Raw genomic sequence first — 16825 nt, 5'->3', positions numbered from 1 at the left:
CACCGAAAAAATTGCAAAACAATCCTTTTTTTTGAATTTGAATTCTGTCAAAAAGTAACATCAAATTCCAAGCAACCCATTAGGCAAATAGAAGAAAAATATCTTAACCATTAGACAAAATAAATAAATCTTGACCATTAGCTACAATCAATTTTCACATTCCCAACCACATTCCAAGTTCTTACAAATATGTTTCAGCTACATCAACATGTTTATTTTCTCATATTCTTAGCTTAAAATCACCATTCAAACTCCATGAAAATACTAAAATTATAATGGGGTATCAAGAAAAGTAAACCCTAATTTACTTGGAAGAACCACCAATACAAGTAATTACTTAAAAAAATCACCAGATATCTTTCCATAAATTTTCAAGAAAGTAATTTGGTTAAGATTAGGTCTAGTACAAGTGTGGGGGTTAAGATTAGGTCTAATACAAGTACCAATGAACATAAATATCACAAACCGTACCTCTTTCAGTGAAAGCTCGGCAGTTCAGAGCCGGCAGTCTCGTCGGAGCCGATTGCAGTGGAGGTCGGCAATGTGTGTGTTGTGCGATGTGTGTGTCATACTCGATTTTTACATAAGGTCAAATCGAGCACGGTATTATGGACTCAAAAGAATTAATTTTTATATTGAGTTGCCACCTAATTTTTAAGGAAAATAAGAAAAGAATTAATTTTTATATTGAGTTGCCACCCAATTTTTAAGGAAAATAAGAAAATCTATTTTATTTACTAAGATGTATGACTTTATTTCAATCTACAAAACCATTTTAGATTTCAGGTAAGGGTTCAAATTATTCCGAAAGAAAGGTGTTAGGCACCCTTCAAAATCCACAAATGTAGCCCCGACCAGACTTAGGTTTATTAAAAAGGAAAAAAGAAAAATCAATTTTATAAATACAAATATAAAATATGTATATAATAATACGTATGCTGTCGTAAAATATATATAAACAAAAGTATAGAAATATAAGTATGTAAAACAAGATTGAATAAAGAAAAATTGTTCTTAAAGAAAAAAACTACATAATATTTTTGAGAAAATACTCAATTACTCCCTTGAACTATACCCAAAAAGATTACGACACAACTCAACTTAAAGGGGTACTATAACCCCTGAACTATTTAAAAGTATAATTTTGACACTCTTAGTACCTACATGGCACAACACATTGAAGTGCCTATGTAGGACACGTGTGTGCCGCGTATGCACTAAGAGTGTCAAAATTACACTTTTAATTAGTTCAGAGGATAATAGAACCCCCTTTAAATTGAGGTATGACATAACTTTTTTGGATATAATTTAGGAGGTAATTGAGTATTATCTCAATATTTTAATGTAAAAAATGTGAATTATTTGATTAAATATCTAAATCAATTTTAATATAAATATTAACGGCCTAAAATTGCCTAACACATGATGAAAATTGCATAAATAAAGAATATCCTGCCCAACACCCTAAAAATAAAATTTTCACTATAATAATATCTGTACAATTGCAAGAATGTAAAAAATACAAACATAAAAACTCGAACAAAAAGTGCCCTTTTGGACAAGTATTTTCGAGAACCTGTACAAACACTTGTAATAAAAATGTTAGTATAAATACATAATTATCAAAATAAATTAAAAAGATATGTGTGCATATATATTTAAAAATATATTTTTTATTTAAAAAGCGGGCTCAGATAAAGTTTTAAAAAAATTATAAAGATTTCATTATTACCCAAATTTATTTATTTTATTATGTATATATACGTAATATCCATCTTTTTATTTGTGGAGACCTCAACACTCACGGAGAATTGCTTGATCGGCCAATCATGTAATATCTTATTCATTATCAATATAACCTCAAAGGCAGCAAATAAAAAGGACGAAATTATCCAAATTTAATTTCAAAAAAAAATATTAACCAGTAGCAACTCCACCTAAAATATATCAATACTATGCCCAATTAGTCAAAAATAATGCTAATGTAAAGCAAAACAAGATAAATGAATTAGCAGTGAGGCAACTCAGAAAACAACAACAAACATCACTTAGTAGGCCAATGCAAACATAAATATGACTGTACAGGAAGAGTAGAATAAAGGTAAATAATTCACCGGAATTCATGAGGTCTGTCAAAAAATTTACCTCCGATCAGATCTATAAAACTAAAAATCAACAACCATATTCACAAAAATATAAAGCAGTGACCAAATTGGCGTTGCTTCAACGACTTTCGTCGGAGCAGCGCCAAAAATACCAAAGCCAAACAGATCTGCAAAATAATTTCTTTAAAGAAAAGAGAGGTAAGAGATGATATAGTGGTGGTAGTGGACTGATCAGCGACGGGAAGTTTGCCGGGACTGGCGGCGGGTCTCGCCGGCCAGAAATGAGCAGCGGGTGGGGAGAAAAGGTAAAAGGAGGGGCGCGTTGGTGATCGACCATCGGCAGCTCGCCGGCAATCACCTCCGGCGAGCCAATGATGGAAAGAAAACAGAGAGGGAGCCACGAAGAGGGGTAAGGGGAATAAGAGAGAGGCAGCACAGCGGGGTTCTAGTGGCGGTTCGCTGGTGAGGTGGTGGATTTCGCCGGAGTCCGATCATGCTCACCGGAGAAAGGAGAAGGAAAAAGAAGAGCTGCTGATTTATTTTTTTTGTGGGTGTGCTAGTGTGTATTTAATGTGTTTGAATAAAACAACAATAACCTATCCCCTTATTTATAATACTACTAGAGTGCCCGTCCTGTGGACGTCCATGCCCACATTGTTTGTGTGCTATTTGCCGACGTCACATATGTTAGGAAAAAATCAAGATTCAACACCATGTAAGCATGTTATAAAGAATACTCACACTGAAAATTTAGAAGTAGATTATCATTTCAAACGAATATAGATTATCAGTAAGTAACACCCAACTGAATTTCTGATAGATCTGACAACACATCTAGTTTTGTTAGGTTTAGAGAAGCAAATCCATTTATTTGACAACAGTATCTGAGCGCAACTATGTCTAGTCAACCACAGCAATGCGGACGTCCAGTAGTTGTGCCAAACTCCTGCCCAACAAAACGAAGGAGGTCACCACCACCTTTGCCCATGATTTCTGTTGGAAAAGGATCAGAACCAACTCGTGTGATATATGCTTTAACCTGCAGGAAAAGCATCAGTTAAAAATGCTCAATGTTTACAATTCTAAGCTTGAAATGCAATAAAAGCTAGCTAAAAGACCATAAGCTAACTAAAATACCATGCAGTGAATTGGTTTCAAAGAGCTATTTGATATGAGGATCATATTATTCTGGCAAAGATTTGGGTGCATTGCACGTTTAACTGATCGACAATGATAGATGTACTGCAATATATTTTTGGAAAGATAAAGCTAGTTTTTACTTCCACAATATTAGCTTGACTTAGAACACAGAAAGAAACTATCTCAATACAGAAAATTCATTCCTCCAGCAAATTATGCCGAAAAGAGAGTATTTCAATGAACCATAATGTAGGATTTGGATTTTCACGGACCATGGTTAGCATTGGGTATCAATCTAAGAAAATGAGGGACAGGTCCCCATCTAATTCATCTTAGCATACCTTCCCGCAAGTGCATATGCGACAACCAGCGGTGGCGAAGCAAGATAATTAGCTCTTGTTAGAGGGTGAACATGACCTTCAAAGTTTCGATTTCCAGAAAGCACAGCTGCAACTACAATGTCTGAAAAAAGAATCCCAACAAACATCATCAACATAGGCAATCATTTTTTCTTGCTAAAACATGACTTGCTCAAGCAGCCTGAATGCCCCGGAGCACCATGTGAAAGTACTACATAAAAGTCACAACATGGGGTACCAAATGAAAGTACTACAGATTGGACAGTACTTAAAAGGAAAAATAGCAAGGGTCAAGTAATAAATTGGAAAGTACCATTGCCTGTGATGGCATAAGCAACTAATTCATAAAGGTCTCCAAAATTATCAATATAACCAACCAGATTGAAGCCCTGCTGGTTCAGGTACTTTTGTAGACCACTGCAATACAAAGTCACCAAGAAAAGTAACTCCAGAATATTAATATCCCAAGCATGAGAAGATATGAAGGAGAAAGAAGCACAGTGAAATGGAAGAATTGGGGCTGAAGAAGAAGAGAACAGTGGTAAATGCAAAAGGAGGAAAAGAATGTAATGAAATCAGTGAGGACACGTGGGACCTAATGAAGTATCACGCAGGAGTGTTAACTGTATGAACTTCCATTTATGCCCTTTGTCGTCCACAAAAACTTTCACTATGGCCCGAGCCCGTACCGAGTACGGGCATTTTTCACAACATCATAGTATAAAGCGTGCTTATAATACGAAGAACAAAGCTACAATATATTACATTGTCAAGCTTGCTAGAAAGAAATAACGCTATGAAGTTGTTAGCACTAGAAGGTTGTAAAATCTGGGCTCAAGCAGTTGCAGCTGTCAGTACAAGTTGCATCTGCATCTGGGCATTCACCGGAGAAAAAAAAGAGGAAGTAAACAAATTTAGAAATAGAGTTGCAAGAATCAGTTCAATGCTTTAATCCAAGCATATATGTAATACCTTGAGGAAGCCAGCCTACTTCTTTAGAGGTAGAGGTATGGACTGCGTACATCTTACCCTCCCCAGACCTCACTATGTGGGAATGTGGGAATACACTGGGTTTGTTGTTGTTGTTGTTGCTGCTTGAGGAAGCCAGCCGGGCATAGGACAGTGACCTTCCTTTGGTAAGTAATGTAAAGATCAATATATTCTTGCAGATCTTATTATCTGAGTGACCGTACCGTCTTTAAATTAACCTTCGAAATAAGTACATATATATGGTAGCAATAAAAATACAAAACATTAATGGCAATTATCACCTCATAATTCTGAAGAAGTGCAAGTAATTTTATTAATAACCATGACAGACTAAGGGTAGCCCGGTGCACTAAATGTTCCACCTATGCTTAATTGCTTATTTCCGCAATCTTAGCACACATTTATGTAAGAGGCTATTTCCACGGCGTGAACCCGTGGCCTCCAAATCACATGGAGGCAACTATCAGTTACTTTTGAGGCAAAGCTGCATAATCACATATGCACCGACTTATCCTAAAAAAAATGAAGGACTACGCTGGAAAAAAAAAAGGGATTATACTTCAACATGTTCATGAAGACGTATCAAAACTGCACATGCATCATACTTTCATATGTTCATAGAAAATATTCCTTGCTGCTAAATCATAATAACATAATAAGGTTTATTTTTTGAAAAATAACCCATAATAAGGCTTACATAGCCCTTTCTGTACATTACCCCTTAGTATATTTCTCCTATTTCTTCAGTTATTAAACTAACTAATGCATCCTTTTTGATGATTTTACTTTTCCTTTTCTGTAAGTGAGACCTTTGTCTCTCTACTTGCTTTTGTTTTGTAGATAACTGGTGCAACAAAAAGTGTACAAGTCCTTATCTTCTTGCAATAGTAGTCATTGTATAATCTGTTTTCTTTAATACATTTGAAACCCTTTACTATTGCACTCTAAATTGTCATGAGACACTTTTTGGTTCTTTGTAAGTTAAATGCATCCGAGTAACTAAAGCGTAAGTAAATTTATTTTCTTAATTCCAACTATTAATCTGTCGAGAAGTGTGTACAGAATGTACTTCGAGAACTAGAAACTTTAGATAGTAAGTCAGAACTAGAAATGAAACCTGAAAACTATAATGTGCCTCCTTGAATACGTGCAGCCACACAACCTGAATACATGCTGATCAGGGGGATCTGCATACGTGAATCGGTGATGATATTGTTCTCACATATTACCCATGAATCACTTGATCAATGGCTAACTTCTCAGCTTGACCCAAACCAGGTAGGATGGTTGTGAAAAATGTCTGGTTCCATGTTGAAGCTCCTCATATCTTTCAATAGCGCACCAATACATTATCAAAAGGGTCATTCTGGCAGTAACAGTAAAACACGAGGTACAAAAGGTCAACAATCTACAAAGAAAAAGAGTATTGACGTCATTAGCTCTTATACAACTTATTCTGAAACTGTAGGCAACATTTAACCATAGATTTCCATCACGCAACATTATTTTAAAATTTCAATGCTAAAACTCTAATCTTAAGTTCTCTCAAACACACAAGAAGTTTCCTAATTTATATGGAACACACTGCCAGACACAATACAGATCAATAAATATTTTATTTCTTGATCCAGTAACACTGTTCTGGAATTTGAGGATTATTTCTTGTACCTTCCCTTTTGAACTCTCTACTTTTTTCAATCAAAGCTGAGTGCATCAGAATGTTGTTCATGCCTATGGTGATTCTCTAGATCATTGATAGAAATCTTATACAACCTTCTAATTCTGTGGGCACCAGAAAACTCAATCTCATGGATCAGAATGAACTTTTAGGCGAGAGATCTGATTGAATTTGAATTTTCCTTTTTAGTGTACTTTTTTTTCTAGCATTTTCAGTTTTAGAAAAGTAGTGAGAACTATCAGTTCAAAAGGTACTTTAATATGTGTCTCCTTATATTTTGTGTGCCTAGCAACTGCGGAGGTGATTTTGAAATACGACAACCCAAGGAGCAAACGATTACACTAGTCAGGTAGTGTTATGTGAAGGCGTGCGACAGAAGACATATCACCTCCTTCTGCATTGTCATGTGGCTATCCATTTATCTCCTGATATCTAAACGGATGTTGACCAATTGTAGAAAAGAATAATAATTTATGAAGGATGATGGAGTCAATTTATCCAACAACAATAACAACATATTATATCTCAGAACCGGCCTAGTTAGGATCAACTATATGAAACATTGCTATCTATGTCACTCCATTTAGACCGGTCTCAAACGAACTACCTATGTGCACAACCAGCTCTTCAATAACAAAAGGACGTGTCGTTTTTTAATCAAATTATGTACATAAGGAAAAGTTATGTAAGGCCAAAGGGTGTCCTTGGCAGACAAAAACATTGAAAGACCAAAAAGAAAATTGTTATAAGCAACTCCGGTGATGTTTATTCTGGTCATAGAGTTGGAGAAAGGAATATGACTGACGATGATGAGAACAAAATGGGCAACTTAGCAACTGATTACCTGGTGGGGATTCCGAGCGAAGATAATATTGGTAAGAAGGATTAAGTGTCTACTTCTGCGCACCCAAAGTTGGAGTAAAAGTATCATTTCTTCTACACTATGTTTGTTTATGATATCGACATGCCCTTAAGAGAAGATACACAATAGCTTTATAGATGAATTCACCAATAGAAATGAATATCATAACTATATCAAAACCCCTAATTTTTTTCTTAACAGAAGTTAGGGAACCAAAAATCCCAAAAGTTAAAGGACACTAAAATCAATCGAAATCCCTAATTTTTTTCTTAGCAGAAGTAAAGGAAGAAAAAATCAATCAAAATCTATTCACCAATACAAATCAAACGCAACAACTCTTTCCAATTTTTCCACAACTATTTTTATCTTTTGATACGAAAAAGAGAAGGTCAGAAGAATTCATTAATAGAAATGAATAAGAAATAACTTACCACAAGTTCAAGAAGCCAAAATCAATGAAATCTCAATTTCGCAAGTTTCTCTTCCAAATTTTTTCACAGGTATTTTCTTTTTACTCTCAAGAACACAACAGAGATTAGTAGATTTTTTTGGTTTGGTAAATAATGAAAGGCCAACTCAGTGAACAGGTGGAAACAATTCTGTACAAGCCGGCTTACGACTGCTACGACAAGGTTGATTCTTAAAAATTTTACTTATGTATAATTTTATTATTTAATTAAAAATTTTATTTATTTTATTAATAAATTCTAAGCCAGATATATAATATTATATTTAAATTGATGAAATTTACATAGCGATATTTTAACTTATTCAAATTTTTTTGACATTGTATTTATAATTTTTTTTTCTATTTTTTTAATTAAAAGTGACATAGTAAAATTATTGTAAAAAATATTTGTGAATTTTTTTTTAATTGACTCCATATAAGTTAATTTAAAACATCAAAAAATAATTTATCATTTTACGTCTATTTTATCTTTTTTATTAAATATTATTAATTTTTTAATGCATAAATTACTTATAATAATTAAATATGGATAATTTAGTAAAAATTACAATTGAAATAGTTGAAACAGTCAAGTCATAAATATCTATTTTAGTTTTTCAATTAAATATTATTAACTTTTTAATATGTAAATGACTTATAATAATTACTTAGGGCTAATATAGTAAAATCACGATTGAAATAGCTGAGACAAGCATGTCGAACATGAGCAGCTTGCTTCAGCTGCTTATTGTGACTTCTTATATAGGATACTAATAATATAATTTTTTAAATGCTTAAATAACCATAATAAGTAATTAGGGATGATATAGTAAAATCACGATTGAAGCCGCAAAGCAGACATGTATTAAAAGTGATATAACATAATAACTATAAAAAATTACTTGTGAAATTAACCTGAGTGAGCCTTATATAAGATGCCAAGCTAATTTAAAACATCAAGAGTTAATATATTATTTTATATTTATTTTATCTTTTTATTAAATACTATTAATTTTTAAATACTTAGATGATTTATAATAATTAATTAGGGGTGATATGAAAAAATTACGATTGAAGCAGCTGAACCAGACATGTCAGAAATGTTTATTTTACTTATTTGTATTAAATACTATTAATTTTCTAATACATAATGACTTGTACTAATTAATTAGGGGTAATACAGTAAAAACATGATTGAAGAGGCAGCTAAAGCAAGTACGTCGACCTGCTGCCTGCTTCAGCACCCAAACTCCCTCTTATATATATAAGTAATATGTGTATTATACGTGGATGACAAGCTTAAAAAAACCTTTCATTGTAAGAGTAATTATGGAAGGATCATTGATATAGGACAAAATAGTAGTAACCCAATCTTTTCACTTATATATAAGAGTAATATAATATATATATATATATATAGATAGATAGATAGACAGATAGATAGATAGATAAATAGATAGATAGAAGTAGAAATATATATACACACACATTATGTTCACCTTTGTACTCTTGATTTATAATGAATCGCGTACTAACCTCACTAAGTTTTGGGGAAAATATTTTTTCTTTACTTATCTTCTTTCTCATCTTTATTTAGTAGTCGTTTGACCATGAAAAATAACTTTTTTTTGGAGTTGGAGTTAAAGATAAAGTTGGAATTGGAGTTGTGTTTGACCATGTTTTTTTTAAAAAAAAACTTTTGAAAAATCTTTTTTAAATATGATTCTATGCCCTCAATTTTTAAAAATTATCAAAATCACTCAACTACAAATTTAGCTACTAACATACAACCAAATGTTGAGAAAATAATTTATAAAATAATTAACAACAAACTAATTATTATAATTGTTATTCTTCTAAAATTTGAATAGAAATATCTCAAGCACGAGCTAAATAAGTTTATCTAACCATAATCAATTGAATAGAGAAAATATATTTTGATAAATATGATTGATAGATATAATATATTTTATATATTCTTAAATTTGTTGATGAAAATTCTTGATTACTTTCACTTGAATTAGTTATTTTATTAAATTTGATCTTTTAAAAAAAGTTATGGATAAATTATTTCTGAATAGATTAGTGCTAATTTTTTTCCTTTTCTTTATTGACAATAATGATTTTCCTTGAATATTATTGTATAGTAAATATGGATCGTTACGTTATGTTTGATATGCGACTTTACTGACTACATTTTAATAATTTATTAAAATCATAATAGTCATTATATGACATATACAAAAAATTAGAATGACAAAAAAATATATTAAATTTCTCATTTTTAAATAATATAATGTACTAGGCCTTATATGTCTATAATATAGTTCATTCAAAACAAAAGTTGATATATTTTCGTCATAGATTCCCATTTATTATTTTTTACTTTAAGTTAGTAAAAAAAATTGGTTAAAAGAAGAAAAAGAGATTAAAATATCTGTAACAATTAAAAATGTTGTTGTATCATAGAAAATAAATAATAATTTTTTTCTTGGTGGTTGGTTGTAGTTATAAGAGGGGTTTGTGTAAAAATTTAAAGATTGAGGTTATATATAATAATAATGAAAGTTGAAAATGGAAGTGGAAAATTGTGAAAACAACAAAAAGTTATTTTCACTTTTTTGAATCCAACTCCAAAATAATTTTTCAAATTTTCATGACCAAACATTACAATTTTTGGAAAAGTGAAAAAAAATCCTGAAAGAAAAGAACAAAATTTTATGATCAAACGGGCCCTTAGTCTTGGCTTTCACTTTTTTTTATTAGTACGCTACTAGCTATTTGGGACTATGAATTAACTTACCTACTTGTGGATTATTATAGGTGTCGTCATGATATGAGAAATTGGGCCATGACAAAAATAATCAACCTATAATTACATGATGTAATTACTAGCAATACACAGTTTCCTTGTGAATTAGAGAGTGTAATCATCTTGTCAGTTACACTCAATTACTTGTTGACCAAGTAATTATCAAACATATCAAATTGTGTAATTATATTCAATCACATACAAGGTGGCTTTCCAAACACTCTTTTAGAGTTGGAAATAATTTATCTAGTTAAGCATACACGTACTTAGAACTTTTTAATTCATCATTAATGAATAATGAAAAAATGACCACTGATATAAAATCAAATGAATTTGGTCAATACTTTTTTTGCAACTCGTTACCTTCTCCATATTCTTTAAACATACTGATTTCTGGAATTCCAAAGAACTAACACAATTAATGGTCACTAATTTGTGTAGTATGATCTACTTCTTTCGTCTCATTTTATTCATTTCAAATTTTTTAATTTGCTGTTCCATTTTATTTGTCCTTTTTTATTTATCAAGACAAGACAATTTTTTCTCTCCATATTTTACCCTTTACATTAATTACTTTTTTCTTTAAATTAAAATGTAAACATCATTTAATAGGGATACTATGGTAAACTAGCTATGCTATTTATTATTTTTCTTAATAGTTATGTCATCTCAATTTAGGACGAGTAAAATGAAACGGAGGGAGTAACTAATAATTTAAATTGCCTATTTATTGAAATGTAAATTTATTCTTTAATACATAAAATATTATAAAAACAATTTTAGATTGATGGTAAAATGGTTGTTCAATATTTAATTGATAAATTGATTTTTCAACTTTTAACATTAGTGCTTCTCACTTTTAGAATAAATATGATACTTATGGTGATATGATATAAACGTCATACGTATGATATATTTCACCAAAAAAAATTATGTCTGTTAAAATTAGTGACAAGGGAGAAAGGGAGCATTGAGAGTTAAGAAAAAGAGGTTTGGTTATTGACAGAGTTGGGTAATATTTTCTCTGTTTTGAAAAAAAAAATTAATGTTAAAGGTAGAATAGCAAAAAAAAAAAAAAAAAAAAGTTGTATTTTCTTGCTACGTCAAAAATGATAAATATTAATAAAAATTTAGTTAAGAAATTAATCACAATTAAGGTTAATCGTGTCAGATTAGAACAAGAAGTTGAAATTTCAATGATGTTTCACTTTCTATTCCATTAATGAAACCTTTCACTTCATATTCCAATTATGTTTCAATTCCTCTTCATATAAATTCTTCTTTTCTAAGCATTGGAGCCAATAAACTAAAAGGTTTTTCTTCCTTGTCCATTTGTTTTTTCAAGGCCAAATCCATCATGAAAGGTTCGCTTTGTTTCTTCTTCTTCTTCAACAATTTTCTCTGTTTCTATATGGCTTTTAGAGGAAATATTTGAATTGGTGTTTGTGTGTGTATGTGTTTACAGGGAAGAGGGAAGCTGAGAATGAAATTGACATGTTTTCGAGGAGAAAGAAGCAGAGAAAACATGAGAAAAATAAAAAGAAGAAACAAGAAGATACCAGTTTTAAAGGCCACAGTTCAAAGAGGGTAATATATACATACATGCACTAACTAACTGCATTTACATATGTGGGCATAAAATCAGCTAGTGTTCTGATTTTGTTATATATGTGCAGCCTACTAACTGACTCTTTCCAAGAATGGAATATTCGCCAATATTTCGGATGATGATGAAGTAATACCTCTTAAATAAATCTAGTATATTTTGACTAATCATGTAATTAACTCTGCTGCTATTGCTGTATAGGCGAAGGTTGCTGCGACTTCAACTAAGAATGATCATGATTCTAGTTCTGACGAAGACTTACCTGTAGCCAAGAAACCTTCTGTTAATGACGCTGCTGCAGCTTCTAAGAGTGACGAGTCGAGTGATGGATCTAGTTTTGACGATGATAGCAACTCCGCAGAGGAGGATGCTGTTGTTGAGAAGGTGCCTGCTGGTACCTCTAAAAAGGAAGAATCAAGCGATGAGTCAAGTGATGGATCTACTTCTGACGATGATAGCAACTCTGCGGAGGAAGAGGATGCTGCTTCTGAAATGGAAGAATTCAGCGACAAGTCAGGTGATGGATCTAGTTCTGAAAATGATAGCACTTCTGCGGAGGAAAATGTTGTCGTTAATGAAGCGTCTGCTGCTGCCTCTGAAAAGGAAGAATCTAGCGACGAGTCAAGTGATGGATCTAGTTCTGATGATGATAACACTTCTGCGGAGGAAAATGTTGTTGTTAATGAGGCGCCTGCTGCTGCCTCTGAAAAGGGAGAATCTAGTGACAAGTCAAGTGATGGATCTAGTTCTGAGCATGACAGCAGCTCTGCAGAGGAGGAAGCTGTTGTTAAGAAAGCACCTGTTGCTGCCGATCAAAAGCAAGAATCAAGCAATGAGTCCAGTTCAGATGATGATGTAAGGGCATATGTTAAGTAGTATATGCAAATGTTGTCCCTTTACAGCCGAGTTGATGAAATTGGTGCTATAGTGATATATATTTTGATAGTGTTACACCTTGACCTATAATTGATTTTCTCTTTGACAGGAACCGGTTGCTGCTCAACCAAAAAAGGTGAAAAACACTAGTGATAGATTTGAAGAAACCAACTCTGATGAAGATGATTCTGATTCTGATTCTGGTTCAGACAAGGTTTGACTACTTCATATTTGTCCTCTCACTATCTCATTGAATAATCTTATTAGCCTTTTCAGTATCTTATCTGATTTGTTGCTTGCATTTCCATGTTGTCTGATTATTTTCCATCTTTAGGGAAAGGCTGTTGCTGTGTCTAAAAAGAAGATTGAGTCTAGTGGCGACAACTTTGGTGAAGAGGTACGGGAAAAGTATCCATCTCCTACTTCGACTTTTATGAACTTCGACAAGTCTCCATCTTTTCTTTTTTAATTGTATTTCATAATGTTCTTAGTTGGAAATAAATGTTCTTACTATGATCAACATTTATTAAAAAACTTGATGAACATCAACCTTTCCGTTTCATGTTAAAATGTAGTGTTCAAATAAAGACACCTGTTACACTATTATTCAGCAAAATACAGTCGCCTGTTACACTATTATTTAGCGAAATTGCCTAACCACCACAAACTTCTATTTTCCGGTAGTTGGTTACATAGGAGAGCCTTCATGATAACTTGCTAGAATGAAATTACTAGCTCATTGTCTCCAAGGTGGTGTGCGCTAAGAGTTATCTTGATGTTATTACTTGTCTACATGAGATCCTTGCTTTTAAGTTATGTTGAATCTTTATTCGTCCGAGGCTGAAGGACTATCCGGTAAAAGCAGCTAAGTTCTATATAAACAAGGGTAATTGCATACTGTTAATTGATGAAACCATTGGTTCTCTTCTCTTGTATACTTTCTTGCAATTAGTTCTAGGAAATGCAATTCACGACTAGGTTATTCCGGTTTTGACTTAATTGAAAACATCTGAAAGATATTAGTTGGTGCAAATTAAGAGGGTGTCACATGACACCCCAATTATGTGTGTGTTTAGTTGGTAAACAATTAGTTGCCCAAGTCGCATCTTTCAGGGATGACCACATTAGATATGGATAAGAAAATTATATGGCAAAATATCTAGTAAAAAGTGAAAATAAAATCTAATAGTGATATAAGAGTTAGAAAAATAAAAATAGAATTTGAAATAAATATACTAAAAATAAAAATGTTTAGAGAAGTTAACTATGCACAAATAAGAATAGATTCATTAGAGCTATAATAGATCTATTTATTACTCAAGTTATCCGCACCCCTACAAATAAACAAGCCAAGCAACATTAGCCGATTAGCAGCTATGGCAAGGAGAATTATATGATACTACTAAGATGTTAACGTGGTCCAGATCATGTCATTATTCAAAATGACTGGTTTCCACCTTAATCCAAGCAGGCTCATCCCTTTCGGCTTCCTTCAAGATTTTTGTACAAGTTTTCACTAACTTAGCCCTAACAACTGGTTTACTCCAATCCATTCGCTTCTTCTTCACCCATTTTCACACAACCACAAATACCAATTTTCTCAACCAACACTGATTTTCTGTTAATGCTCTCCTATCTTTGGTTAATAGTTTAAGAAAGCATCCCCATCCACCTCTAAATCGGGTAAAAAGACCTGTGTTTACGTTTGTGTTAGATGAACGTCATAGTTGCGATCGAAGTCATCATTTATTGCTTGTGTTATTAGATACATAGAAGGATGTCCAGTTCACACTGCAAGGCGAAGCAGCAATGGAAAGAGTTCCTCATCGGAATATTCTATGAAGAATTGGTGATTCATAAGAAAGAGGTGAACCAACTGGACTGGGAAGGAATTGTTCACAAATTATATCATCGAACAAGCACACAAACTAGTGTTACCCAAGTGCAGACATTGTATAAAAAATATAGAGATGAGACAAAGCAGTTCATGGATTTGTTACAAATTACTGGCTATGAATGGAACCGAAATAACAACAAAGTAACTTGTAAGGATGAGGTGTGGGAAGATATTCACTGGGTAAGTTTGTTAAACATATATAGTAGTATTAATTTGTACTATGCTTTAAGTTCTTTTACTTTAATAGATTTTCTGGTTTGACAGATCCATGGTGGTGAGAAGCTGTTTAGAAACAAAGGGCTTTTCCATTATAATTTGTTAAGGGACATATTCAGCACTGGTAAACTTTCTAGTTTTCCTCCAGCTGTTTCAGAATCAAATGTCCGGACAAGTAATGTGTCACGTAAAAACTCCTCCAAGGTCAGCTCAAGAAGAGTTTGGAGCTGGTTATTTGGTTAAGAGAATTACATTAAGAGAATTGGAGAAGCTAATTGTGACTCACATTTCATTTTACTATAAACTTTGTCTATTTACAATTTAAAGGTATTATGTAGATGCTACTAATATAATCTATCATCATGAAAATTTGAATTCCTGCACTATTAGGAACGTTTACTCACTTTTAAGACGACATATCTCTCTCTTGGCATTTTGTTCGTCAAATGACAATATACTGAGTCATGCTTTTGTGTTAACTCACCTCAATCTGAAACACCGCACGTCCCAAAATAGCTTTTTGTTTCTTTAGCATTCGAGTGCTTCCAATCTATCAAATACTTATGAGTCCATGGAGTTGGTCTTTCGTTCAACAAGAGACCATGGCGCAGGACTTTTTATGGCTACAAATGGAATTTAATGAGTGAGGTAAATATAAATAAATTTAACTAGTGGGGGAGAAATATAATTCTAAAATATGACTATTGTTGTATCTATCTATATATATTATATAAAGGAGAGGACGAACCACCAGAAGAAGCTACGTGGCAACTTGTTGAGAAGTCACATGCCGCTTATTCGGACAAGTTTAATAGTGTTGTAATAAAAAAAAAAATTGAACTAAAGGATATTAAATATCTGAATTTGAAAAAATATTATCCTTTCTTAATTTTTTTTTACTAGCTTAAAAATAGATTGTCATGGTTTACGAGTTATACATATACTTTTATTCTTTCATAAACTTTATCTCGTTTAAAATTTAAATGTTGTAAAACATATTTAATGATTGAAGAGTTCTAAATAGACTTTTACTCTTTTATACACGTATCTTTTTTAAAATTTAAATATTCTAAAGACATTTGAATATAATTTATTTAAGTATTAAATAAAAAATAAAAAAATATATTTTTATAATATTTATAAATGCCTAATTTTAAAGATAAATGTATAATTCAAAGATAACAATTTAAAACATAAAATATAAAGTAAGTGGAGAAGGAAATTATACATAAATAGAGAAACGTAGTTTGTTAATTTGAAGCCGTTAATTTAAATTTAAATTGCAACATAAAAATTCTTTCTGTATTTTAATTTAAAATAATATTTTGTTGCATTCTAAATCACTAAAAAAGTAGACTAATTTCAAAAAAAAAAAAATTAGGCTAAATATGCCCCATGTCCCTCAATCTACAAACATATATATAAAAATTAAATCTGTAGTTATGCAAATGCATATTTTAAATTTAATTTTAATTTATTTAATTGAAAAAAAGGGACGATTTTAAACCCGAGAAACTTGAAAGATAAATGCAGAGAAACTATTGGTAATAGGACATTTATGTTCCATCTAAGATTATTGTATTTTCATTTTCATTTTGAATTTAAGTTTATCAACAAGTTAAAAATTTGAATTGTGAAGAGTTATAGATATATTTTTACTCTTTCATAAACTTTTTTTTTTTTAAATTTAAAAGTTATAAAACATATTAAATGGCTGAAGAGTTATAAATAGACTTTTACTCTTTCTTAAACTTATCTCTTTTAGAATTACTCATATCTTTTAGAATTTAAATGTTCTTAAAAATATCTAAATATAATTTATTTAAATATTAAATA

At 31.7% G+C, this 16825-nt stretch overlaps 2 protein-coding genes across 2 annotated transcripts; one reads left to right on the top strand and one right to left on the bottom strand.

Annotated features, from left to right (window-relative positions):
* Positions 1 to 3587: 3587 nt before the first annotated feature.
* LOC107857603 (aconitate hydratase, cytoplasmic) lies at positions 3588 to 3911 on the bottom strand (the record flags this gene model as incomplete). The annotated part of the gene is given in 1 exon segment (XM_016702428.2): positions 3588 to 3911. A coding segment is annotated over 1 exon segment (154 nt), but the record flags the coding sequence as incomplete, so codon positions are not given.
* Positions 3912 to 11573: 7662 nt separating this feature from the next.
* LOC107860865 (nucleolin 2) lies at positions 11574 to 15367 on the top strand. The gene is made up of 7 exons (XM_016706344.2): positions 11574 to 11758; positions 11860 to 11981; positions 12202 to 12855; positions 12986 to 13090; positions 13211 to 13273; positions 14642 to 14953; positions 15038 to 15367. The coding sequence occupies exons 1-7, from the start codon at positions 11617 to 11619 to the stop codon at positions 15230 to 15232; spliced, it is 1593 nt and encodes a 530-aa protein (XP_016561830.1). The 5' UTR covers positions 11574 to 11616; the 3' UTR covers positions 15233 to 15367.
* Positions 15368 to 16825: the final 1458 nt, after the last annotated feature.

This window comes from Capsicum annuum, chromosome 2 (genome assembly GCF_002878395.1).
Source record: "Capsicum annuum cultivar UCD-10X-F1 chromosome 2, UCD10Xv1.1, whole genome shotgun sequence".
Lineage (NCBI taxonomy): Eukaryota > Viridiplantae > Streptophyta > Magnoliopsida > Solanales > Solanaceae > Capsicum > Capsicum annuum.
This window is presented reverse-complemented; position numbering and strand designations above follow the sequence as displayed.

Bases quoted from the DNA above. Each gene is read 5' to 3' on its own strand.
- LOC107860865 (XM_016706344.2), top strand. From the start codon at position 11,617: ATGAAACCTTTCACTTCATATTCCAATTATGTTTCAATTCCTCTTCAT. The intron at 11,982-12,201 runs GTAATATATACA...ATTGCTGTATAG, and splicing joins AAGGCCACAGTTCAAAGAGG to GCGAAGGTTGCTGCGACTTC. The intron at 13,091-13,210 runs GTTTGACTACTT...TTCCATCTTTAG, and splicing joins CTGATTCTGGTTCAGACAAG to GGAAAGGCTGTTGCTGTGTC.